General features: G+C 44.7%; 1 protein-coding gene across 2 annotated transcripts in view; it reads right to left on the bottom strand.

The window, feature by feature from the left end:
• Positions 1 to 249: 249 nt before the first annotated feature.
• LOC124194952 (netrin receptor UNC5C-like) overlaps positions 250 to 26046 on the bottom strand; it is a 31296-nt gene continuing 5499 nt past the window's right edge. Inside the window, exons 2-15 of one of the 2 annotated variants that reach the window (XM_046589358.1) lie at positions 25854 to 25987; positions 24761 to 25126; positions 18070 to 18357; positions 12904 to 13086; positions 12247 to 12276; positions 11923 to 12087; positions 11729 to 11770; positions 5063 to 5221; positions 3210 to 3397; positions 2929 to 3145; positions 2593 to 2853; positions 2355 to 2521; positions 1463 to 2274; positions 250 to 1395 (exon numbers count right to left, since the gene is read on the bottom strand). In XM_046589358.1, coding sequence (XP_046445314.1) covers positions 1221 to 1395; positions 1463 to 2274; positions 2355 to 2521; positions 2593 to 2853; positions 2929 to 3145; positions 3210 to 3397; positions 5063 to 5221; positions 11729 to 11770; positions 11923 to 12087; positions 12247 to 12276; positions 12904 to 13086; positions 18070 to 18357; positions 24761 to 25126; positions 25854 to 25932 — 3132 coding nt within the window. In that variant the 5' untranslated portion in view covers positions 25933 to 25987 and the 3' untranslated portion in view covers positions 250 to 1220. The remainder of the gene's footprint in view (positions 1396 to 1462; positions 2275 to 2354; positions 2522 to 2592; positions 2854 to 2928; positions 3146 to 3209; positions 3398 to 5062; positions 5222 to 11728; positions 11771 to 11922; positions 12088 to 12246; positions 12277 to 12903; positions 13087 to 18069; positions 18358 to 24760; positions 25127 to 25853; positions 25988 to 26046) is intronic. The other variant, XM_046589359.1, reaches the window with a different exon arrangement.

Below are 26046 nucleotides of genomic sequence, written 5' to 3'. Positions count from 1 at the left end.
TTAAACGAAATCCAGATGATGAAATCGACCCCAAATTTGACGAGGATCACGAATTTAAGGTTTTTTCTGTGTCAAATGAATATTTACTGAACTACTGACTCATTTAGAAACCGGAAGTATAATTATAAAAATTCTGAAATACTTCTGATATCTGAAGTAAGTAAAGATTTTAAACAGGATCGCAACGTTGCCAAAGTATATTTTTGAATTCCTAAATTTTTTCAATAAAAAATTACAATAGTTGATGACTTGATGTCTGAATATTTTGTATTTTTGTCTTATCTTGGCCATCTTGTAATAATAATAATTTGAACAGTTGCAGCCAAAAGATGATTGAAAATAACACACAACATTTTCAGTAACAGTAGACATTTCTGTACAAATTACGAAATTAGCACGCGGCAGCACAGAATACGCTTTTTAAAGTGAAAACAAAAATTGTCACTTATTATTTGATTTCTCTGATTTGGTAATCTCTGCATATCTTATGTTAATGATAGCAAAGCACTTTATTATGTACAAGATTCGTGCCCAATTAAATCTACCAAATGATCATAGTAAAAGGTCAAGCTACATAGAGCACGTAAACAAATTTGGAGTCGGTATTAAAAGTGAAAGCGTTATGTATATAATGTACAGATGAACTCGCTCTGCAATGACAATTGCTTCACTTTTCCACTTTTGCAACTTCACCCATGAAAAAAATGTCGCTTCTAGTTTAGGAACTTGTATGCGACATTGATTTAGATTCTACTTCGTCCCAGAACCTACTGTTGAGAAGTAACAATTTTCCTCTTTCTTTTTACTGTTTAGTTTTTTTTTTTTTTTTTGTTGGTTTTTAAGGTGGGTGGGGTGGTTGATAGCAAACTCCCTCAAATAGTTTTAATGTGAGTTTGGGATGGTTAAGGAATTTAGAATAGTATAGTAAAAATATGAGTTATCTAGAAATCGAGACAATGAGGCACTGTTACATCAGGGCAGTTTAAGGTGGACTCAGAAAAGTGAGAAATAGTCTTTGCCAGTCGCGAGATCACTTCTACGTCAAAATTGCGAAATGGGTGAAGAGAAATAACAGTTGCTGGGTCGGAACAGTTCTAGATAACCAGAAGGGTTGAGGGAGTGAAGTTTTCGAAATAAATAAGTGGGTTAAGGCCAAAGTTCTGCATATCACAAGCGCGCCAGATTGCTCAAGTCCTGATGAAGAATGGTATCGTATCATTCTACATCCAGGGTCCTCCGGCGGAACGTTCCAGCACGGTGGCGGCATCTTGGCGTCCCATGACTCGCAGAATGTTGAGCAGATCCGTCACGGCACTCGATTCACGGTGACGGGCCTCCCACAGGTCGAGAATGTGTTCAGTCGGACTAGTCTTGGTGGCAAAGTAGTTGATGTATCTGTTTAGTCAATCAAACACACAGGTTTAGACTAATTGAAAACCAATAAACGCTCTGCAGTTTTTACCTGTCAACGCTCAATCTTTGGGCCAACAATCGCCAGTCGTTGCAACGCGCGTTGGGAGGATCGAGAAGTTGGCAAAGTTGGCGGCGGACAGACATTTGCAGACGGAAGACGGGCGCTTTAGGATCTAATGTCGTCAAATGGCTGGCAGCTGAAGATGAAGCCGCACTACCGTTACTGCTGACTGTCAGCGAGCGCAAGGCTCTTGGCAATCCTGGGCTCGACGGCACTTTGCAGCCAGACATTTTCAAGTCGGCCAAGGCGATGCGAATCGACTGGCGATGAGGGGATCCTTGCTGGTGGGCGGCTAATCGACAACTCAAGCTGTTGACCTGGCGATTTTCCCGCTCCAACGTGAAGGCGCAATGCAGATCGAAGCGACGGCTGCTCCAAACTTGAGAAAACGGAATCTCTTGGTGAATATCGCGTTGCACCAGTCTCCATCCAGGGCTCAGTTCGTCAACAGCGAGACAGAGCGGAAATCCACCGTCCTGGAAGTAAAAGGACTTTGCTTTGTCCACCAGACGTCCACCCATTCGCCGTTCAAGCGAAATGACGGCATCCAGGGCGGCGATGGTGTCATCCAGCACGTAGCAACGCAGACCGTACTCGAGCGAGTGCTGGTTGGCGGCCAGAGGAGAGAAAACGGCCAAGCGCAAGGTCTTGGTGGCTGGATTGTTTCCGCCACCTGGACAGGCGGACTCGCCAACTAAAGCGTAGTGACCTAATTGATCCACAGCTAGATGGCACTGATGAGCGTCCACTTGACTGAACACGGGGGTGTTGATCGTTTCCTCTCCAAGCGTCACCAATTTCTATCAAATCAAAAGCAATTCATTTAATTGTAGAAAAATCTCTTATGCCAACAAATTAATGGAATGTTTGTTTTCATTACCTGCCAGTTTGGAGGGTCCTCAGGAGCAGAGTCGCTGTAAAAGACGGATAGACTCCATTGACCTTGTTTCAGAGCAGCGCAGTGCTGGAAACTCAAGATGGCCGGTTTCTTGAAAACCACATCAGAGGGTCCACACAACATAATGGGACTGAGCAGCGTTTGGGATTCTATCCAATTCCAAAATAATTACTTGTAAGTACAAGATTAAGCAAAAATGATCAATGAAATTTTGACTTACCGGATATTTTAGGGCGGTAGCGATCTTCGCGAAGAATGGCAAGATAATGTTCCTGCAATTGGCCGTTTTTGAGAGCTCCTTCCGGGATCATTAGAGCCACTCCAGCGTCAGGTAAGACTAATCGAGAGCCGGCAGACGTCACCGTGGCCATGGTGACGCACCCCACCTCGTTGGCAGGCAAGATCGTGCTATTGCCGGGCAACGGGCGGATGGACGAAGGTGATGGAAGCGTATCCACATCATATGCTGAACCTGAAGTTGCTAGATGACCCAAAAAAACAAAAGAGAAAAAAGTCAGTCACAATAATTCAATTAGATTTAAAGTGAATTTTTTACATGATGAGGACAGCGTTGAGCTGAGACTGTGGCCCGAATCCGAATGCGGAGTCTTTTCTACGCTGGTATTGTGGCTCGATGGGCGAGGACTACTGGCCAACGACATAAGACTCGCGGGCGGTTCGCCGTCGGGAGTTGACATCAAATTCAATCCAGGCGGAAGAGGAGGCGGCGAGGGACTGACCAAATGAGGAACATCGTAATGGTGTTCGCTTATCTTCAAGGAGAAACGATATTAGTACGAATTCAGTCGACAATCTTCTAAGAAATCAAATCCTTACGGGAGTTAAAGCTCCGCTCTTGCTGGCAGATCCGCATCCGGATGTCGTGGGTTCGGAATAAGTGTACTCGCAATAAGCTGGAGCGGGAGGGCGATTGTTGGCTCCGCCAATTCCGGCATTCTGGGTCAAATCCGGCTGGATGCCGAGGCATTTCTTTTCCTGGTCCGAGTAGTAGCCCGTCGCGTATTCTGAGCGTAAAAGAAAATGCTCAGTTAATTAGCAAATTACATTTTCATTTCTCAGTGTTTTAATTCACTTCCATTTACTACGTCATACTTTGGAGAAAACGGAATTACAAGAAAAAAAAGGAGCTTGTTATCGATGTTTTACTCCCCCCTCCCTCCCTCTCCCGCAAAGTGTGTTTGCTTAAAGCTCCGAGTGTGCGAGAGGAAAGACGGAGGGAGCGAAAAGATAACGCCAGTCAAAAAGGAGGAGGGGAAGAGGATGTGGAAGACGCCGAAAGAAAAGAGCTAAGAAATATGAAAGAATAAATGCGCTCTCTCTCTCTCTCCTTGGTAGACTTTCAACAACATGCGCGGGCCGTCTGATGATGCCTCACACGTTTCCGGTTTCAAACGCTTTTCCCAAATCTTTTCTTTCCTCCCACTCGCATAGTTGATCATTTTCTCAATCTTGCAACAGACGATTGAATATATACGAAGACGCCAAAAGTCGTACTAGTGGGAGGCTCCCAAGAAAAAAGAAAAACAACTGGTTAAACCCACCGCATTAAAGGTATAAAGCAAACAGTGAAAGCTCGGAGGAATCCAGCAGTTGTCCTGGAAAATACAAGAAGTAGAGAAGACAAACGGAGGGTTTGAAAAAACCGTTCAAATAAATAATGACTTTTCTCAACGTGAAGTCTAGTGTTTGTTACGTGCACACACGTTAACCAGCTGATTGCCTTTTTTTTGTCTTCTCCTCCCTCCCCCTTTTCAGTTGGCTTGTCCGTTTCTCCCCCTGCCCAGCAGCATCCACTTGACAAAACCCCGGAGAAGAAGAGAATAAACGAAGAATAAATAATATGCGCATTTCAACATCTAGACCGCGCAGTGTTATGGCAGTGATTTATTCCTCTCCTGTGTCTGTTGCGGCCGACCGAAAAAGCTGGCTGGAACACAAAGATAGCAAGCAACAACCCTCTCCACTTATAGTCGTTAGGACAATGGAAGATTTTTTGTTTTTCTGGTGAGCCTTTTTCTTTTGTTTCGTCCTGTTTTTTTTTTTTTTATTTCTCTTTTCTTGCGTGAGAGAAATGGCTGGGAGAAATGCCGACGTGAATCGGTGGACTGCTGGAATCGCCCGGTTCGCATTCGACTAGACGGAAGCTCAACATTCCAGCCATGTTGATGCGACGGGCAGATAAGCCTTATCCACTTAAACTGTGGAGTTTCCGCATCAGAGTCGAAGACGGCGAGAGGGGAACTCTGCGTTGAATACACACAGACGCACAAAAGATCCTACGGGAAAAGGAAAGACACGCTGAATTTCCCAGGTTTCGGGAAGTTGACGCGCCGACTCGTTTGTTTATCTGTTGGTTTAGTCAACTCAAGTGGCGCCCACTAGCCTCTCGTCGGCGGGGGAGAGGCTACTTCTAACATTTGACCAGCAACAGCTGAATCCACCTGTCCCTCTTAGTTAGTTCCCTATTCTACGTTCGAATGTGTGTTGACTGGCAATTATCGGACTCATTTCCGGGGATTGGCAGGGGGGAAAAAAGGCTTTTATAGAACGCTACTAGGTGGCAGTGTCAGTTGGTAAGAAGGAAGACAAACCGGAACGAGTCAATCACCCGTCAAGTCCATAAAGTTATTACGGTCACGTTAAAAAGAAGAGGTTTTTTTTTGCTTTACCTGATGCACCAACAGCAAACATGGGCGAATGTCCGCCGGGTTTGCGACGCAAGATGCGCAGCATGACGATACCGATGACGGCGAAAATGACAATAACAGCCACAGCCACCGACAGGCCGATGTAGAGAGCAATGTCCGTATCCAGGGCAGCTTTCGTTGCTAAACAAAAAAATAAAATAAAATAAAAACAAATTAAATACAATGATTACAAATGATTGCAGTCGAGAAGAAAAGTAACAAAACTCGACAGATCAATCGATTGTGTAGGGTATTGTAGCCAACCAGTCGATGCATTGGTAATGATCGACTCGGATTTCATCAGACCACCGACCAAACACGTCACCACACAATGGCCGGACCAGTGGATTCTGGTACTTTTTCTCATCATCAATCGATCAGGAGGAGAGAACTGCCGAGACTGTCGTGTGCCTCCTATCGACCATTAATACGAGAGACGGGATCGCATCCGATGACACGTTTCACCCTAGTGCGGGCTGGAATCGAAAGAGACCCGAGACTAAAAGTCGATCACCAAAATCCAAATCGGGCCGAGAAAATTGAAGCATCGGAAAACAGCATGACAAAGGCTAACCAATTTACTGAAGGAGAGTTTCCCATCTTAACTAGGGAGTCTCCACCCAATTGACAAAGTACAGCACTCGTGGTACCCTTGTGACTTGCCCCTGTAAGAGCCAAGATATTCCGATTGATGCAGACCACATCACGAGTCTGTATAGACATGTTACCCATATAACATTTCCAGTTAGGAGACGGTATATATTTTTAAACTTTGCCTATAGCTGGAAATCCCCACCCAAACAAATTCGACATTCCGTCCTAAAAGTTTAAGAGGAATTTTCTCCGTCTCACTGTCGAGCTCAGACTCCACAAAAATGTTTCCTCCACTTGATGGATGAGACGAAATTTTAAGTTACAACTTTTAGCCGCCTGATGCATCCTCGGGTTGAAGCTGCGCTGAGAGACACGACAAGATAGAGAGAGATGAAGTTCATAGACACCCTTTTTTTCTGTTCCTTCGTTTCTTTTATTTTCTGTACTGTTTCTCTTTTCCCCTTATGCTCCTTTGCAGCTTCTTCGGGCTCCTCTTTGCCTCAATATACTCTTCCGTCTACATCGTCTCTTTGACTCCGAGTTAATTGTGATGGATGGACGAGTAGGGGGAACAGACCCCAGAGATTCTTCGGGGATCGGGGATGGACCACTTGGCATCCCTCTCCTCTTCCTTATACCCCGGACTCATCTTCCGTCTCTAGAGAGTCTAATGATAACACGCTGATTAACTCTTTCCTTCTGCACGTTCGGCTTCGGGAGTGTTAAAAAAAAAGAAAACTCCCTCCCACCGAAAAAAAAAGAACAAAAATCTGTGGTGAATTAGACAGCTGGTTACCCTCTGTCTCCCCGCAAGAAAACTCTGCTGTAAAGTAAAACTCTTTAGATACCCGAAACATTCGACCCAACAAGTTGACTTTCCACTTTAGAATTCGCCGCCCCTGTCATTTGAACAACAAGTTGAATAATGGAGGAGAAAAAGGAAAGAAAACGAAGTGCTGAAAAGTCTCGTCGTCGTTTTAGACTGTCGGGAAAGGGGAAAAAGAGTCGCACGGACTATTCAAAACTGAAAATGTTTGTTAATGGCCCAACGCTCCAGCGGACTTGTCATGGCGTCGTAAAAAGTTAAGGAGGAAATACAACAACATTCGGCTCTTTACTGTGTACGATCCATCCAAGTGCTCGGTTGTTATTTCAACATCATAATTTTTTTTATATTAATTCCCTGAAATGAATTCATTTTTATCGGAAAATTAGAAAGTCAAAACGCCTGAATTCTTCTGGATGAGAAGAAAGGATCCTGGTTATAATGTAAAAGTAGGTTGGAGAGGGTGGAATCATGTCGAGACTATTAGAGATATCCGGACAAAATTATTCCGTCACGAATCTAGAAAGCGGAAGAGCAACGAAATGCAAATGCAGAAAAAAAAGAAGAGAAATATAAGAAAGAATAAGTGAAAGATGGAGGATGGTATGATTCATCCGCATCGATCCAGCTGAGTCGAGGCGCATCTTTTCACTGTTACGTATGAAACGACACCCGGATACAAGCACCACACATCAGACTACAAAAGAGCAGAGTGGCAGCGGACTCTAGACCCAACTCAGTGGAGGAGAGACTATAGGAAAGAAGAGTTATTATAGTAGTGGATCCAGGGCGGAGGGGGTGAGTTGTTGTAAATCTGGGCATCCGAACGGCGACGATAAAAAGCCGACACGGTCCACTGCTCCCGGGTGAGGGTGGAGGAGGAAACTCGCAACATTCAGTCAACGTCGACTTTCTTGGCCTGTTATACATCAACCATCATCGTCTCTCTCTGTGTGTCTGTGTCACGATGAACAGGGAAAATAGAAAAAAAAATAAAATAAGAGCAAGGGGGTGTGTCGGAAGAGGGAGACTTCGCATATTAGCCCGGGTGATGATCGCGCAATCGGGAAGAAGAGGAGATGGGGGAGTTGGCTAACAGTATAGACTGTTGGCTGCTAGACATTCACAACTGACTACACTTTTTTCGGCCATCGATGACACACTGAATGGGTGAAGAAGAAGCCCTCAACAACCCCATCATCCACCCCCCGGTGGGAGTTTGCTTTGCTTGATGCTCTTCTATCCCAACGTGAATCATTAGTTACATGTCAAGTGAGCGCAACTCGACGCATCCAATTGAATTTCAGGCCCGGCCTGGCAAAGAGATAGATATAGAAGCGACTGCTGTAGAGAGAGACTAGCGACACTAGCGAGTGGATTGAACTGGATGGTGGGAGACTGCAAAGAGAATTCGAAAGAGGAGTGACTTGATTATCTGAAGAGAAAAGAAGAAAAGAAAGAAAAAGGGGGAACCCTGACGCAAGAAGTCGTCTAACATAAAAGCGGAGAAGAATAGAGAAAAGACTGTCTGGTATATTAACATCCGGAAAAGAAACCGAGAGTCCCTGTTTATATGGCTGCAAGAGAAAAATATCTGCTCGGATGGTTTCCAAAAGTTGCCAGAAAACTCGGGGGCCTTTCTTTTCCCATTGTGTCTCCTCCGCCATCCGAACGAGAGGGCCGACGAAGGAAGAAGAAAAAGATTCGACCTCAACAAGGAAAAAAAAAAGAATATGGACAGATAGAAGTGGCAGTAGAACAAGTAGTAGAGGGGGGAACTACGCGGATGCAAGCAGATGGATTCACTGGAGGGGTTTCCTTGACCGACAGAATTAGTGGAGGCTTTAATATCAAAGACGGAAGGAGCAGCCGAGCCGAAATCCCTGCCGAGGCTCTGGACGGTTGCCAAGACGTCACAGCCAGTCCGTCTTGTATTAAACAACAAGGAGAGAGAGAGACTGGGCCAACAAACAACGTCGACTTGTTCCATCGTCAACGACTCCCGCGCCTGCTGCGCCACTATATATCCCTTTACACTCCTTACAGACACGACGCGTCAGAATGTGTAGAGACAAGTTGACACTTCTTCTTCTTCTTCTTGTCCAGTCAATATAAAATAATGGCGCCACTCAATTAGGAGCCGAGTTTGAAACGACTCCGGTTGATGCCACACATTTTCTTATTCATCTTCTCTCCTTTTCATAATAAATTTGTTATTTTTTTTTTTAAATGAGAGAACACCAAAGACAAACGAAAAAAGAAGGCGGTGAAACATGAAAGCGTTTCGGCTTCCGGCGCCGGAATTTCCGTTTTTTTCTTTTTTGTTCTCTCCAAATAAGAAACGAAACAAGACAGAGATACTGTGTGTTTCTTTTCGAGCTTTTTCTTGTCGTAACGACACACTGCCAGTCAGTCTGCCACTCCCACTGTCATCGCCTCCCTTATACCTCAGCTCGTGAACGAACGAACGCACGAACCAAACGAACGAATCGGTTGCCGTCGCACGCTCCACTGGACTCGCAAGTGTGTGGCGGCCAAAATGAGGAGCTCAAGGAGGAGTAGGAGTAGGAAGAGGAGGAGGAGGAACGAGTTGAGATGGAACCGAATCTCGTCAGAATGACGCCACCCGAGAATTCGTGGGGCGTGTGGGTTCGGTGTCTCATTGGAACGGAAATTTACGCCACTTTCCGGTTTGAACTTTGCCTTGATTTGGTCTCCAATTCCCGTTTTTAATGAACATTCCGCATCCCCGGCCGAATGTCACGTCACAGGGAATTGTCGTCGAATAGAACTGCTTGATTGGACTAAATCAATTGTGAATCTACCAATTCATTCTGGCCCTACCCCTCTGACGTCACTCTTTTCCCTATTCTATGGGAAATTAGATAACCTCACGGCAATGGCGTTTTAAATAAGCAAATGAGCATGAAAGACGAATAAAGAAAATGTCTAAAATTCGGAACCCCAAACAACTTTGAATCGCCAAACTGAATAATTGCATTAGCAGTCATTCAATTCTTATTCATGTTTTATTCTCTTCCGCTCGGGAAAACATTCAAAAGGACATCCGAGTCGCGCTTCTTTCTTTTACGACTATATCAAATTGTGAATAAATCTGATGAACGAAACAAAAATAGAACGAAAAAGAAAAAAAAAAAAGCGAATCGGACTCGGAAAATAACAAAAGTCCGGGAAAAGAAAAAAAGTAAAAATCCCGAATAACGCAACACGCACGCAACAAAGAGAAGCCGCCCGACGACTACTGGTTCCATTTATAACAACAACAACAGCAACAACAGAGCGAAAAGAAAAAGAAGAAGTTGGACGGTGAAAAGGGAAAAGAAAACAATTCCCCATGAAAAAATCCGTGGGCGGAGATATGTCGTTAAAGGAGAGGCGAACTAAAGGGACGGCCGACTTTGTCCCAGTTTCGCTGCAGCAGCTGCCACCGACACAAAACATGACAATCCACTTAAAGAAAATTTTTCGGAGGAGCACGGCCCGCGGCCGCCATTGTCTTTTCTTATTCCTCTACAGCCTTTTGTCTTTTCCTTTTGTTTCTCTCGATTCTTTTGTTGGCATTTCTAGAGAGTCGACGACCGGTGCAATGCGCTGATTCGCACATTTCTACCTGGCTGCCAATGTCCTTAATAATTCGGCAGCTCTTAACCGATCACTACTTTTTTAAATATGAGGAAAAACCAAAACAGAAAACAAAAATCAATGTTCTTTTGTGGCTTCAATTGGAAAGCTCGTTCCATTCTTTCTGTGTGTGTTCAAACGGAAAACAAAAGACCAAAGTCTTTGGTGAAACTGTAGTAAAAACGTGATGTGGATGGCTATAAGATCGGGAATGGAGGGAACACATCGATTGTTAACGTCGGGACGTGTATGATAATAGATTGTCGGTTGCGGGAGTATTTACGGGTGCTGGTTGGAAAAGGAGCCAAGAGAAGAAGAAGAAGAAGATGATCACAAGGGCACGCCCCAAACACAAAAGTTTTTCCTGGCTCGGATTTTTATCGGTCCCTCGCCGACATCCTAGCGGCGCGGACGGCTGGGGGTGGGGATGGAAGTTGCCGGAATTTGGGCAGATCTTGTTCATCATCCTCCTATTGTGATGACTGCCGTTGTATAACAGGGTTGTCTAGTTGTGCACGTCAACTGTTTGTATGCTGGACAGGAGGAGGAAATCAGAGTCCCCCCCCTACAAACTATTGGACCTTTTCCATCATCATTTTCCCCGGATGGGGTTTGCATTATTCAAGAGGTACAAGCACGACAACACGATGAGGTGACTGGATGCTGTTCATCCCGGAGCAATGTCGAATACAACACGACGACGACGACGACTCGTTTGGCGTTTCATCGGCCGCACTTGCAGCTCGATCCTCACATGTATCCGATCCCGTTCAACACGAATCCCCCAGCTGCCTCCTCCGTTGTACTCCCCGTACCCCAACTTGCCCCCCCCCCCCTTCTAAAGCAGAGACATGTCCATTGTGTGAGCACGGATGGATTCCGATAATCAATATTACAACCAACCTCATGTTGGCCGCTCGCTGCACAGATTTGAACAAATGCAAGAAACTTTGCCCGTTCGCATTCGACAATTTTTTCCCGTCGCCCCCAAACAAATAGAAGAAAGAGTTTTACTGCCCCGCAGTAAACACGAAACCAGGCCGTCCAGTAGCCTCAAAGGATCCATTGGAACACGAATCCCGCAACGGCCAGCGCAACTGCCGCAGAGAAAGAATGACGTCCAAAGTGTTTCCCTCGACACGCAAAAGGAGCGATAAAGAGATGAATCTTCACCTCCCATAAACACACTAATAGTTCTCTCTCTCGACACACAGAGTCGTAATTCAATAACGTTAAGGGATCCATTCAACACCCCAAGTATCGGCCATGAAAAAATGTGGCTCGCTACAGTATAGAGCGGGATTTTCAAATGTCGGCATTTAACTTTTCAATAACAGACCGGTAATGTCTGACAGCGACGGATAAACTCGGAAGGATATTGAATCGACGACTGAGAATTGCGCATTGGCTTTGTTGCGTTATCTCGAGTCTCAAGTCAACTCGTCCAATCATTCCCGCACGAGCAACCACTCTCGGGGTTACCGACAATGTTCACTTTAAAAAAAAAAGGGCGAAAAGCCGCAAAATGAAATTTTTTTCCTTCACCCGAAAAAATGAAATAAGGAAAGAAGAAAGTCGACACTCACCTTCATCTAAGCTGTCGAGATCGTCGGCACGAACTCCTCCCGCTGCAATAAAAAAACAAACACAAAAATGAAATTGCATTTTTTAAATTGTTTGCCAAATGATGACATTTTGATTTGCAACTGCGCGGCTTTCGGGTGAGAGGGCAAATAGCAAGAAGAAAAAGAAAGTAATAATGATGACAGTCATTACATACCTCGACACATTCCGCCGGTACAATTAGCCGACATCAAGTCACGGCCGACGCAATATTTGCCTCCGTTGGAGGGTGAAGGGCTGGTACACGAGCGGCGACGATGATGTTTACAATCCGGCCCGCAATTGGACCAACTGGACCAGGCGTTCCATCGACCGTCCACGACTTTTTATAAAAAGAGAGAAATAAATAAAAAACGACAATGTTCGTTACGACATCACTTTGTGTTAGCGCATGGATAAACAAACAACAACGAGTCGCTAACAAGAAACTCTGACGTCATACAAGGCAGACAATCAAGCTGACGAGTATTGATTAACTTACCCTCGGCTCCATCCGGATGGATGGATACGTCTTAATCCGGCCGCACAAGAAAAAAGAAATACATAAACACACGATGATAAACCAACAAGCTAATGATGACACAAATAAAAACGACGTTGGTTTCTATTCAACTCGGAAACGGGATCGGATGTGTAAATCTGACCATCAATCAACCCCAAAAAGATGAAAGGAAATTTAAAAATAACTATATAGCGCAAAAGGTTCGAGAGGACGAAATTGGAGTTCATCTCCTTGTGTAATTACGAGATAACAAGTGGCGCCGGGAGATTTTCGACTCTGTCGTGACTTCTGAGAAGTGAAGACAATTTGTTCTCGGAAGCGCCACCAGCCGGGAGCGAAATCCCGCAGCCCCAGTCTGCTGTGCACGTTTATGAGACTCGTGTGGCTTTTTTCAAGTTCATTCGGCTGCTCTCAACTGGCACCACAAAACTACCAAAGTTAGATCGACAGTAACATATGAGCGGGTTCGGGGTCAGCGATCGAATCTCGGGGGTCCCGAGAGGAGCAAAACAACTTTGCATATGGATGAGCCGGTAAATCAAGTCCTCGTGAAAAAGTGGAACGTGGAAACAAACATGGGCGAGGAGGAGGAGGATTCGATATGATTAGAGTTTGCGGTCAAACTCTTTGTATTACCTGGACAGATGGAGGTGCAATCGCCTTTCTGGACGTTGGACCCTGGACAGGTGCGGCCGCCGTTGAGTGGCGTTGGGTTCGTGCACAATCGAGTCCGCTTCTGAGTCCCACGACCGCAAGAGTTTGGCTGGCCAGTTGACGTGCATTCCGACCATGAAGACCAAGATGACCATCCCCCGTTGACTGTTGTGCAAAAAAATAGGATAAAACAATAACATGATTAATATGATTGATTGGCGTCAATATTTGATAAATCGAATTTGATATTCGATCAAAAAAGTGGATGGGATTTCAGTCAGAATCAAAACACAATTTTTTGGCCGACCTGCCAACAACCCGTTGGACCGTGCTCCTCTAGATCTAGTGAGTGCACGTCTCTTTATATTATGTATTGATTTCAAAAAGGGAGTCGAAAGATGATAGCGACTCGGGGCGGATGGAGGAGTTCCGGATCAAAGCAGCGCACCAAGCGAAAAAAAAAAAAGAAAAAAATTGAAAAGAACTGAGAAAAGAAACGATCCGAACTTTTTTCTTCTTTTTTTACTAGTCGATAATAAACGCATTAAAAGGATAGACATATAGATATTATTTTTTTTTAAATAGGCAGTAAAGGAAAAATATATATCAGACCAGCTCTACCAACGGGAGTCGTGAGGGATCAATACGATCGCTCGTCGAATCGGACAGAGCGAATATGAGATAGCAGACGGGGAAAAAAAACTACATGTACTGCCCGTATATACGTTCTAAAAGAGTAGCAGCTCTGCCTTTGGCGATGTGTGGTATTTGTATAGCTTCTTCTATCGAGGGAGTGCATCTGACAGGTCCCCGGTTCGTTATCCAGACTCGTGTCCGACGTCATTTTTCTCTCATTTCTTCTCGCGCTGCACGGTTTATTAAGAGCAGCAGCAGGAGGACTACCTATTCCGTCTGATACTATATTCCCTAGGGCTGCTGCTGTCTGGCAGCTAGGCGGGAGGAAAAAGGGCCAGTGACAATTTGACAGGAGGGAAATGCGTGCGATGAGCACGAAGAAAATCGTAACCAATCGCATTCGAGAATCCAGTCAGGTTGAAATCAGTCGCCAAAAGAATTTGATTACCATTTGGAATGGAGAAGGGAGGGGGGGAGGAGGAGGATAAGACGGGATGGATACAACAACCCCGTAAGACCCAGCAACTTTAATGCCACCACACAAAAGTTATCGCTGGAATTGGACAACCGCCAAAAAAACGAAAATGGGAAAAAGAAAAAAAGTTTTACGTCTGCCGATGTCATTGAAACGTTTTTTTTTTTCCCGACCGCACTGTGGAAACTTTTTTTTCGAGTTCAATGAAACGTGAAAGCCAGATAGCGTTTTCAAACAAGTCACAGGCCAAGTCGGGCATGATGATGTCGCGCTGACTCGACCGGATGATTCCTGTCGGGCGTGCGCGCACGTTGCCGTGCCGCGTTCTCGCCAAACATGGACGGGAGAAAAAGGAAAAAAGGAAAAAGTGGAAGAAGAAGAGGAACACGTTCAGAACTTTAAAATCTGGCGAGTTGTAGTAGGTTCTTATCTCGGTGCAGGTCGTGACATTGTTCCTCCATCAAGTGCACTATCGGCCAGCATCTATATCAACAATCTCACCTGGACCGAGTTTAATCTCACAGTCGGTCGAAACGGGAAATGAGTTTTCACGACCCCACTTTTTTTTTTTGTTTGACTCTTTGATTCTTGCTGAGCAAACACTTTCAGACGGGACGGGACGCAAACTGCTGGTCATCAAAAGATTCAGATCCCGAGAAAGTCTGATTGCTGGCCGGCGGGACTGCAGGCGGCTCCTTGTGTGAAATATGGCCAAAGAAAACTCTATTGACTGGCCCTGGGCATTCTAAATGGTAATACTCCGACCCTATTATTATATACGATATGACACCGTGGCGCGCAGACGGACGCAAAGTAGAGAAGAAAAAAAAAAACTTAATCGCAAGATCTTGCAGACTCACGGGCAAACACACACAGGGGCTCCCAGTCACATCATATCGTCGGTAATGAAATAGAATAAAATACGACTCCATTTTCTTTTCTTTTTTGCCTTTTTTAAAGAGAGAAATTTTCCCTTTTATCCGTTCGAGACTCGAGAGCTCTTGGTTCGTGCTGTTAAGGGGTTGAAACAATTCCATTTCCATACGTCGGGACCAGACGAAGAGGAGGAGGGAACGTGGCCTACAATGGCCTCAGTCACGAAAGATGAGTCACAACGCCTCTCTCTCTCTCTGCGCCTCTCGGTTCGAGAATGCATCAGTTTCTTTTACTGATTCGATTCGGTTAACTCGACTGGGTCGGTGTCAGTAAAATAAAAAAATAAAAAACGAGCCAGCCCCAAAGAAAAGAAGGAGGTGGAATGGCAAGTAGATGAAGCCCACCGTAACCCCATCATTTACTTCATCTTCTTCTTCTTCTCCTCTCGAATTTTGATCCCCGACCATCGATAAAAATCCAAATGATCATCATCATTCGTTACACACCAACTTCTTGCTCTCCAGTCCGAATACCGAATCAAAACGATCGTTAACTTGTTAGAAAAAAATGTTGGTAAAGATTCGATTCATCGGCAAAGTTCAAGGTGAAGACACTGCTGGTCCGGCCCGGATTTAAACCTAAAACTCCATTAGGAATTCATTCATCGTCGTCGTCGTCGTCTTCCGTGAGCGCGGAGCGATAAAAATGCATTTAGTAGACGCGCATATACAGGAATGGAGCGAGTTGTGCGATAAGACCGGGATCGGCTCAACACAAACAACCGAGTGAAAGAAAAAAGAAAAACTGAAACACAAATTCGTCGTCAAGACACACGCTAGTCGGAGCAGGCGAAAAAGAAACAAAAGACACAAAACATTAACTAAAGAAGGAAGGCACATCAGTGGCCACGCCTCTCCCATTGACACTCGGAGAGAAAGAATATGGGATTAAAGAAAGATAGAAGGTGAAGCTTAGATGGTGTTTGAAGGCGAGAGATGCGAGGCAAACAAAAACAAAACAAAAATCGACAAGAAAAGAAAACGGAAAAAGAGCGCACGTTGAAACACCAGCAGCAGCAGAAAAGGTTCCCAATCTTTTCAGAGCTGTCTCATCACCTGTCCCGTTATAGGCAAAAGCCTCCACAACTGATAAAGAAGGGGAAAAAATCCAAACATAGGAAAGCCCAGTCAATATACGGTGTAGTATCTGTTTAGAAAATCCCATCACACAGAAAGAGGCTCCCTTTTATATAAATACAAAAAAGAAAGAAAAAAAGGAACTCGTCGTCCGTCTTTATTTTTCTTTCTTTCAAACTTATCAACGGACCCAATCACTAAAATAATCCCTGGTTGCCTTTTCTTTGCCTATTCTTTTCCTATTCTTGAATGCTGAGCTGCGGGGGTCTGCTGCGGTCACCGGGCATCAGCTGATTGATATCTTCCATTAAAAGCAGCCCTTTTTTTTTTCTTCTTTCCAAAAAAGATTTTTATTTTTTAAACTTTTAAAAGATTTTTCGAGTCCCCAGAAAATTCGTTTCTGTTCCTATTTCAGCCAATAGCAACAGCAATAACAGCAAAAAAGAAACAATGGGAGAATCAACGAAAAACTTGTAAACTTGGCGAAAAACGAATGAGCAAAAGAAACTTAAAATATTGTTTCAAGTCAAAGTTTCCATTTTGAAAAAGTTGGAAAACAACTTCCATTGAATTTCTAAGCCTTTTGAGTTTGGCCCGCCGCGGTTATTATGAACTTTTCGGTGCCAGGGGGTCGTGTGACCTATTGCCTGAGCCGCCGCCGCCGCACACACAACATCATCAAGAGAAAAGCTAGATGATTACGTGATCCTATAAATCGATTCCTCCCCATGTAGGCGGGATGAGGAGGGATGGGGGGGGGAGCGGAATTCTTTGGTGCCCGTATGCGGTTTTAACCTTTTCTCGGGGGGGAAACAACTTGAGTGCAGCGCATTCTTTCGACATCGAGAAATCATGAAACCCACAAGGATCATCGCCGCCCACCTTCCTCCGGGTTGTTAGGGAGGGAAATAAACAAGAAAAACAAAAAATTTAAAATAGAAGCCACTTTTGTCTTATCTCTATGAATAAGAAAAGGTTAAAAATGGACGTCCAGCTGAGGTAATGGCCAATGATGAGGCCTCCCAACAAAACATCTCAAAAAGCCAAAGGGTTCACGTGACGAATGGTTTCATCAACTTGTCTATTCTCATTCATTTTCGGATCAAAAGAAATTCCTTCCAGCAATCGTCAGCCTGTCTTTTTTTCTTTTTTTTTCTACTCTTATCATAGGAATAATTCCATCTATTTTGCATTTGATATCCCAGTGGCTCCAGATGACTCGGTAAATTCTTCATCAAGTGAGTTCACAGCCTCATTTGAATATACTGAACCTACAAAACTCCTATTACATTACATTTCGTTTTCTTATTTTTATTTTCGTCTTGTTGTTGTCGTGTCGCTGCTGCTGCTTGCTCTCGGGTATTATTTATGTATGCATTTATTCAAGTTCAATTCCGATAGGAGATGATATACTAGCGTTAGTTTCTATTTGGTTTCCAGTCGACTCTTATCAACTGCAACGTCTGTGCAAGGCGGGAAATAAATGAACTGGAGGTGATGGATGCACCACGATTATGTTAAGTATCACTTCAACCGGACGATATTTTTTTTGTCCCAGTTGGTTTCAACAATTTTTGTTTCACGAAAAGAATAAGAGTCTAAAAGGGAAATATTTTTTAGGCGGTGAATATCATTTCCGAGTCAAACGGCGTGTGGATCCGTTTACTCGTTCATGTAAATGAGCTCAGGGAAGCCCCCCCGAATAAGGAAATAAAAAATATTTAAGTTCCAAGAGAAACAAAAGAAATGCGGATAAAGTTGGGTCCCGGTTGTGTGTGTGCCAGGAATTGGATTGCGTGATGGATGCGGCTCGAGCTCAATTTCACGCAACTCGTTCCCTTAAACTCTTAATCGATTTCTTCATTGACGGTAACGCATTACATTGGGGGGGGGGGGGAGGGGCGCATTCGAGTCCATCACCTCCCGGAAATGGAGTCGACATCATCAAGCGTCTGTTACATTTCCAGCCAGTTTCTAATATTTCCTTCGACGTATAATTCTTTAAGGATGGCGAGTGGTACGTACCCAAAACGGTGAGAACGGCCGTGTCGCTGATCCGCTTGCCGGCCACATTCTCCGACACGCAGGTATAATTGCCCATGTCGGCCAGACGGGCCTGAACGACCAGCAAATGTCCCTCGCTGCTGACGATCAAGTTGCTGCCTTCCTTTTTCGGCTCGACGGGCACGCCATTCTTCTGCCAGGTGACGTCCGGCGGCGGGATCCCTTCAGGTGCCAGGCAGCGCAGTTCCACTTGGCGTTCCAGCTCAACACTCCGCGAGTAAGGATTCTCCGTAAAGTGTTTGCGGATAACTAGAAAAGAAAAGCAAAACAAAAGAATTAAAATCACGTATAAATTTGGCATCAAGTCGATTTTGACATTTGAAGAAAAGAAAAGAAAAGAAAAAGTTGAAAATAGACCGCGGGAGGTGGCCATAACAACAGCCGTCAGATTTTTCTTGTTTTTATTTTTTTTTACGACCAGCAGCTAGTTATTTCCGTTCCCTTTTGATACTGCGTCAGAGAATCCAATGAAAGTGGCGGATAATAAACTCTCCCCCCGCCATTCGCCACGAAAAAAAAACAAAAAAACCAAACAAAAAGAAAAAGTGACCATGTGCGAACAATCAAGTCGATGACGTGCCGACGAAATGGAGCAGCTGCAACGGCTCAACTATTGCGCTGATTCATGTGGACATTGACGGCCTTGTTTGTGGTTTACCCAGAGACCCGGGGACTCTCTCGATGAACCAACTTCAAACCAGATTCACACACAGCAGATCTCAATGAACCGCTAACAACCTCGGTCTAATGTTGGCATTGATTCGGCCGCGGGAATAAATCACCAAACGTCGACACCGCGCGGCTAGCCCAGGGAATCGATTTCCAGTGAGCCCACCCAACCCGCGATCTCTCCTTTTTTCTTCCGTAAGACATTCGAGTGTATACGTGGGTTGCGCGCGAGCCCACTTTATTCTGATTTCGAAAATAAGCCAAAAAAGGGCCAACCAGCATCGATCGCATTTCTTGGCGTCTCCGAAAATCTCCCATAGCTATTTTTCTTCAAGTCAAATGAATCTCTAGTGTCGACTGGGGAGTGGGGAAAAGCCGAGGCTATTTTATGGATTTCTATACAGTCGACACAACAACCGAGAAAATCCTGGCAGTGGCGTTATATTCACCCCAGTCTGTATTTATTTACTGTATATATTTTCACATTACGAGTCTGTGATATAATATCCCTGGAAAAGAAAAACGCCAAACACAAGCCAAAGCAAGAAATGGGCGTGAGACATCCGTCCTATGATTATACATCAGCCGAAAGTCTCTCTCCGAGGGTTATACACGTAGTACAATACCAACTATACTCGTCATCTGCTAGCATCAGCCGTCTGTTGTATTCCTTCCTCGACTTACTGTGAGCTATTACCATTCGCCGGTGTAGACTCGGTTCATTTGCATTGGCAATCGTCTCTTAACGACGGCGGTTAGGTGGGCCGGCCTTCATTTCCTTTACTTTCCCTCCTCCCCACCCCCTCAGTCTTACCCTCAATCCCAAATCATAGGGAATTATTCAACATTTCGGTATGGACGGTAGTACCTAGTCTGTTCTTAGTCATTGCTCTTTTTCGTCTTTGGTCCGAGAAAACCACAAGCCCAAACAAGATCGTAATAATACGACGGTGGTACAGTTGTTGTTGTTGTACGCGTCCGGACGTTAATCGCCCGGAATGTCTGAAGCGTCCGTGAAGAGAGTGGCCACAGGACAAAAGAGCCAAAAAACACTTTTTGATGGCGTTGTCCTAGTTTGCCACGTTGTTATACATTTCTACACAACTTTTTTGATTTCTCTTTTGATGCCAAACAGCCGACGAAACGTCGTCCTTCACGTGAAATAAAAAAAAGAGCACGCACGCGTTCCACGCAGTTCACTTTTGCTTTGGTTAGGAATGGCAGGAGGGCAAACCCATTACTTTTTTTTTTCGGGGAAAAGTGTGGTACGCGCCAGCGGATTTCCACTGTAATAAAACGTCATCACTGCCCATGAAAAAACAAAATCAAATGAAAAATTCTAAAAGAGTTGGCCGAACCATTTTCTCATCTTTCTTTTGGGCCACAAAAGTGTATATAGAAGAGGCCAGGAACCAATGAGGTGCGAGATGGGCAAAGTTCAGACGTTTCTATAGCTAGCCGAGTTGAGCGGTTATGAACCAATAAAAAGGCGAAATTGATTGGACTGTTGTTCGTCTCGTCGTCGGCACTTTTTCTTGGCAGCTTTGATGGCGACTACCTGACGAACAAAAAAGTTGCGGCGTTATGAAGAATGACGTAACAACAACTTTTTTCTCCTATTCATTTTTTATTTTCCTTTTGTTTCCTCGCCTATTTTATTGACCCGTTTTATGTAGTGGAGATGGAAGTGCAGTTGTAACCAGAGGTCCCAATAGCTCTGCCATCACCACAAAAATATATAAACCCCAAAAGTAGTACTGGCAATATCAAGAGACTTGGCTGATGGCCTGATGTTGTTGCATATAGGCAAGAGAACAGGGCCGGCAGCGATATATGACTTGACGAGAGCCGAAATCGCTGCCGGATAATAATGTACTGTAATATAGAGACAGACCTGACGGCGCCCAGTCATGGCACACACAAAGGATCACTACCTACCTACCTACCTACCACCGCCACCATCATCATCATCATCATTGGCCCAGACCAGAAGCCAAAAGGGAACAAAAACAACCCAAAACAACAAGAACATCAGACAACTGCGACTGGGCAACATTTAGCGGACGCTGGTGTGTACACGCGCAGACACAAGGAGGGGAAAAATAACGCAACGAGTGTGTGGGAACGAAGGACTTTCTCTCTCCTTTTCAGCACCGAATCCTTTTTTCTTTCAATGTGTCATAAAACTTCTTTTCTTTCCTTTCGTGCGCTGTTGAAACGTCGCAATATAACGCCACTTAAGTGGCGAAATAAGAAAAGGCAATGGGGGCCATCACACAAACACACCCACCTTTGCCAGTCGCACTATTATTAAAACTAGACAACAAACGCCGACGTCCAGGAAAAGACAAGGCGAAGCGACAGCCAAACGCCAAACCGCTGGATCAAAGAGGAAACAGATGTGAACACCGTCCGCGAGGCTATATACAAATCCCGACCAGACAAAAATTAGCACGACACGATGTTCGACACAGATTCTTTTTGACTTCAGACTTCTTTCACCAGTCGAGCGCCGGCCCCCCCTCTGAAACCCCGGAATTGTTTCGGTACAAGAACAACTTGATGGATGAGACTCTTTGACACGTATACACTCCGGATATTGTGGATAAGTTTCTTTCTACTAGCTCCATTCCTTAGAGGCCAAACTGGGAAAGGGTCCAGAGACAAGCCAAGAGAAATGGCCGACGACACGGTTCCAGGGGCTTTTAAATATATAAGAAAAAGAAGGAAAGAGTTTCAAACATTCAAATAATCCCTCAAAGTTGGCCCTTTCCATTCCGCTTGAAATATCTCAATATTCTTTTCCAAGAAATAAATAAAAAGGAAAAGAAAAGGAGCAGCTAACTAATCGGATTCATTGGGCCGATCGAAATGTGTTGTGAGTAGACGCACAATATTTAAAAAAAACCTTATCCTTTATATGATGAGCTCCCCTATTGATGACAAGCAATTCAATCAAGGAAAAGGCAATTCGACGAGATTGATTTGAAATCCTTGCCTCGTGAGACCAGAATCGGATCAATCAAAATGGTCGCCAAGCGGAACCAGCATCGCCGTAAGGGGGAAAGAGAGCAGGGTGGGGTCGATTTTGATATTGTCATGCCGAGTGTCTTCTGCCGATCAACAGACTCGTCGAACGAGCGGGAATAAATAAAAGAATTGTTGGTCACGGTGAAATAGTTGTCGAAAGAAGAAGAATAAGAATAACACACAATATATTATAACTGTGTTGTTGTTTTCTCCAGAAGGAAAAAGCGATGGGCGACCGCAAGATGTAAATATCTCGGAAAAAGAATAAGAAAAATTTACACGCCGTTTCTTTCTTTCTTTCTTCTGTCGAACCCCCAACCGTGTCCTAGAGTTTCTCTCTCCCCCTCTCCCTATAATTAATATTCATCAAGGCGCGGCTGCGTGCGTCACTGTAGAAACCAGTGTCGTGTGTGTAGCCGTACCTGTTCAAAACAAACGTGCGTGAACCACCCCCCGCCACCACCTTCGACGTCTACTGAAGAAACAGCTGCGTGAAAAATGGAAGTCTCTTTTTCTCCCTTTTAACGTCAAATAGCTACAAGAATCGCGCGAGTCCAATTTTCACAAGAGTCGACAAACAACTTTTCTTCTCTAACGAATCACCCAGCCATTTACTTTAGCGACTATCAAAACTTGTGTAACCGAAATTAAACTTTTTTCAAGAAACAAGAATAAAAGAAAAATCTAACTCCTTTGCGTGTATAGAAATGTCCTGTCCGATTCAGCTGTTTCGCCCATTAAACATCTGTCAACTTCACCAGTCGATAACTGACGCCCTCGGAAACCTCCCCTTTTCTTCGGGTTCTCTCCCCTCATCCACCGAAGAAAATGTTTGGCGCGTGACCGAACGCGACGAGTAGACGAATGTAGAACGGAAAGAGACGATAAGGGAATCAACATTATTTTTTCCCGAATGAAGAAATAAATTCAACAAATAAAATTCGAAATGGTGCGCATTATTTTCCTGAATTTAGAAAAAAAAGGAAATAAATCCGTTGCATATCCGAGGGAGATTTGAATTTCAAAACGTCAGCAGTTTACGACTGCCATTTCAAAAATCCATGTTGGGATTACGGCAAGAATTTCAAAACGTTATCAGAAAAGGCAGTAGCAACTTGTTGTTTGTCTTGTAAACGCCACGAGTCAGTAAGCCCTATTCAAATACGACAACTTGAGAAGAAGAAGAAGAAGGCGTCGTCATGGAAACCCCGTTGGAAACTATCCACACCTGCCTCTTTTTTAAGAGCTCATTATCAGCGAAGCCCCGCCGTGCCCAATTCCCTGCGCGTAATGCGATCACACGGTTATAGTGACATCATCGATTTCTCCCCCTCCTCCCAATCGCAAATAACCACGGTCGAATTCCATCTTGTAATCTTAATTCAATCAGAAAATTAAAATGCAGAAATAAGCAACCAAAGAAAACAAAAAAAATGTTTATCGTCAGATGCATCAGATCGATCGAATCGAAGGTGAGGCAACCTGATTTGTCAACTGAAATTCCTCGTCTGTTGAACGAACGAAAGAGAATGCCAAGATTATTTCTACCGAGACACACGGGGGAAAAAAAAGAAGTTGGCCCGGGAGAAAAGGAGACATTTAGAGAGTTCCGTGTCGTTGACGCCCAAATTAAACGAGAGACGAAAGGACCGTGGCAACGAGCTCGCGTGCGGTTTGAGATTTAGATTCCGATTTACGATGTACAAAAGGAGTAGCTGCTGCTGTTGTTGTTGCAACACCCCATCGATCGACACGACGATTTAAGAGCGTCATTTCAGCAGAGCCGGACAACAACAACAACAACAACAACAGAGTTCATTGCAACTCTCTCAGGTCTCAACTGGGGACAATGGGCGTATATAGCTTCCGATTAAATGATGGGAGACAAACCGACTTACGGCCGATATATGTACGACTCAATCCTACATGTAAGTACGTCTAACGTACCTAACAGCCCTGTAGTATCATTTCTTCCGTCTAAAATTTCACACAACGGTTCTTCCTCTTCTACTCGCTTTGGTCAGAGAAAGAAACCTCGAGGGGAAGAAGAGAACGAACCGGAGCCAAACATTTCAGTTCGAGCCGCTGGTTCGTAAAAGCCTCAAAGTGAGTATAGCTCTCGCTTGAATGGCTAATGCCATGATATCAGTGGCCTGATGGGAGAAGCTCCACTTCTTCTCCTGCAGCACCGACCATTGTGTCGAAATCGGAGACCGGATCAAAGACGCCCAAATGCTTGGGTCCTTTCAACCGTCAAAGAGAATTCGACTCAACACAAACTCGGAACTAAAACCCCACTCCCCCGAAAGAGACAATGAATCGAATTACACACACGTAAACGTACGACAGTTGTCATAATCGTATTGGGTCGGGTATCGTTGCCGGGATGCGCGACGTAAATCAGAAACAATACAACACACAATGCTGCCGATTGCTCCCGAAACTCTTTCCTCCTCCGGATATTCCCCCCACCCCATCGGTTATGGCATTCTCGCCATAACTCTTTTGTAGTCTGATGGATATTGCACGTCAAAGAGGATTTTGCAGTGCACGCCAGAGAAACGAGTAGAGGGATATAGCTGATGCATCACGGCCGGATTGGCGTCGCCAGGGGGAAAGAACTTGTGTGCCCTTTTTCAGTTTCCTTTTTTCTTGACTTTTTCCGTGTCGCCTAGACAACCGCATCGGATCGCGTCGAGCGCGGCAATGCGTCAAATATACATCCACCACGACATTATCTCGAATTCAATACAATTTGAGTCGCCTAAACCAACGCCATCCGTCAACGGTAGAGCGTCGCCGCCATAAAATAAAAACACGAAACGGAAAAAAAGAGAAAACGGCCGGAGAAGAAAAAGAAGAAGAGAACCAAATGTCTGCTGGTAATGGTAATTAGCTGGCAACAGCAGAGTCGAAAGAAGAAGAAGAAAAAACAAAAGGTGGTGTGACTCACATGCGACGATGACTTTGGCTCGGCGGGACTTGACTTGCCCGAAGGAAGACCAAGCGATGCACTCGCAGCCGTAGCCGTCCAGTCCAAAGTATTCCTCGACGTCGTTGCGGCTAATGTCCACCTTGACTTCCAGCTGGCGGATGCCCGTCATGGGATCGACAAACTCGTGAGCAGAGTGGTGCTTGGCCCTCACCTCCTCGCCGTTGCAGACGAAATAAAGTTGAAGTGCGTGAGCGGCACGACACGAGAGCGTTCCCGCTTTGCTCTTGACCACGTACGCGTCCTCGGGTTCTTCCAGGAAGAGCGGGGCCGTCGAATCCGATCCCGGACGGCCAGTGGCAAGAGGATCTTCCAACAAGGAGCCACCTGAAAAAATAAAAACGATGGTCACAAAAAGGTAATCACTGGCGGACGGCGGACAATCAAGCCATTTGTTAAGTCAGTTCAGCAGAGATGGGACAACTTGATTTCAATTACTTTAGACGCCGCTATTCCCCCAATCATCCCCGCAGCCAAAATCTCCTATACACCCTCGCTGAAATTTATGACTTATGAAAACCCACCGACTAGAGACATATGGCAAAGGAACAGAGAAAGTGTCCAGGTGGGGAGTCTCTTTTTTTATTTTTCCTTTCGTCTCTCTTTTAGCCACACGATGTAAATAAACAAGAGAATATTGGAGATACTGTTAAGAATAAAAATACCGATGAGAGTACTAACTACACCTAACGAGCTATTCCCACGTATTCACCCCACCCCCCTCCATTTCATCCAGCTCCTACAGGGGGGCGGCGGGTTGACTGAACGGACCACCGAGCATTCGCACTGAGCGCCGCTAATAATCTTCCAAAAACCATCAGCCATTTCTATATCTTTTATCCACCTGCAGTTTACCGTAACTGGGCCTTTGTTTCACTGTTCAATGCCTCCACCTTACACCCAAAATTTTAAGGTTAACTAAATAAAACCTTGATAGTAATTTTTTTAAAAAAGGAAGAAACCAATATCTCGACAGAATGGCACTTTTTTAATTTGGCCGACCTGTTGCCATTTTTTTCATTAAAAACGGGAGAGAAGATGAAAAATGAAATACCATCGTCGGTTGCCATGGCGACAGCAAAGACCAAGAAGAGAGGGAGCAGGTGGAGCAGACGTGAGCGATGCATCATCATCTCGGGATGATTCGGCGACTGCAGCAGATCCAGACACTACAAGAACATAATCGACCTGAAATTGGAAAGAGAAAATTCATTAAATCTTCTATTCAACAAACGAAAAATTAAAAA

This window comes from Daphnia pulex, chromosome 5 (assembly GCF_021134715.1).
Source record: "Daphnia pulex isolate KAP4 chromosome 5, ASM2113471v1".
Lineage (NCBI taxonomy): Eukaryota > Metazoa > Arthropoda > Branchiopoda > Diplostraca > Daphniidae > Daphnia > Daphnia pulex.
The sequence above is the reverse complement of the archived record's forward strand: the minus strand, read 5'-3'. Positions and strand labels throughout refer to the sequence as shown.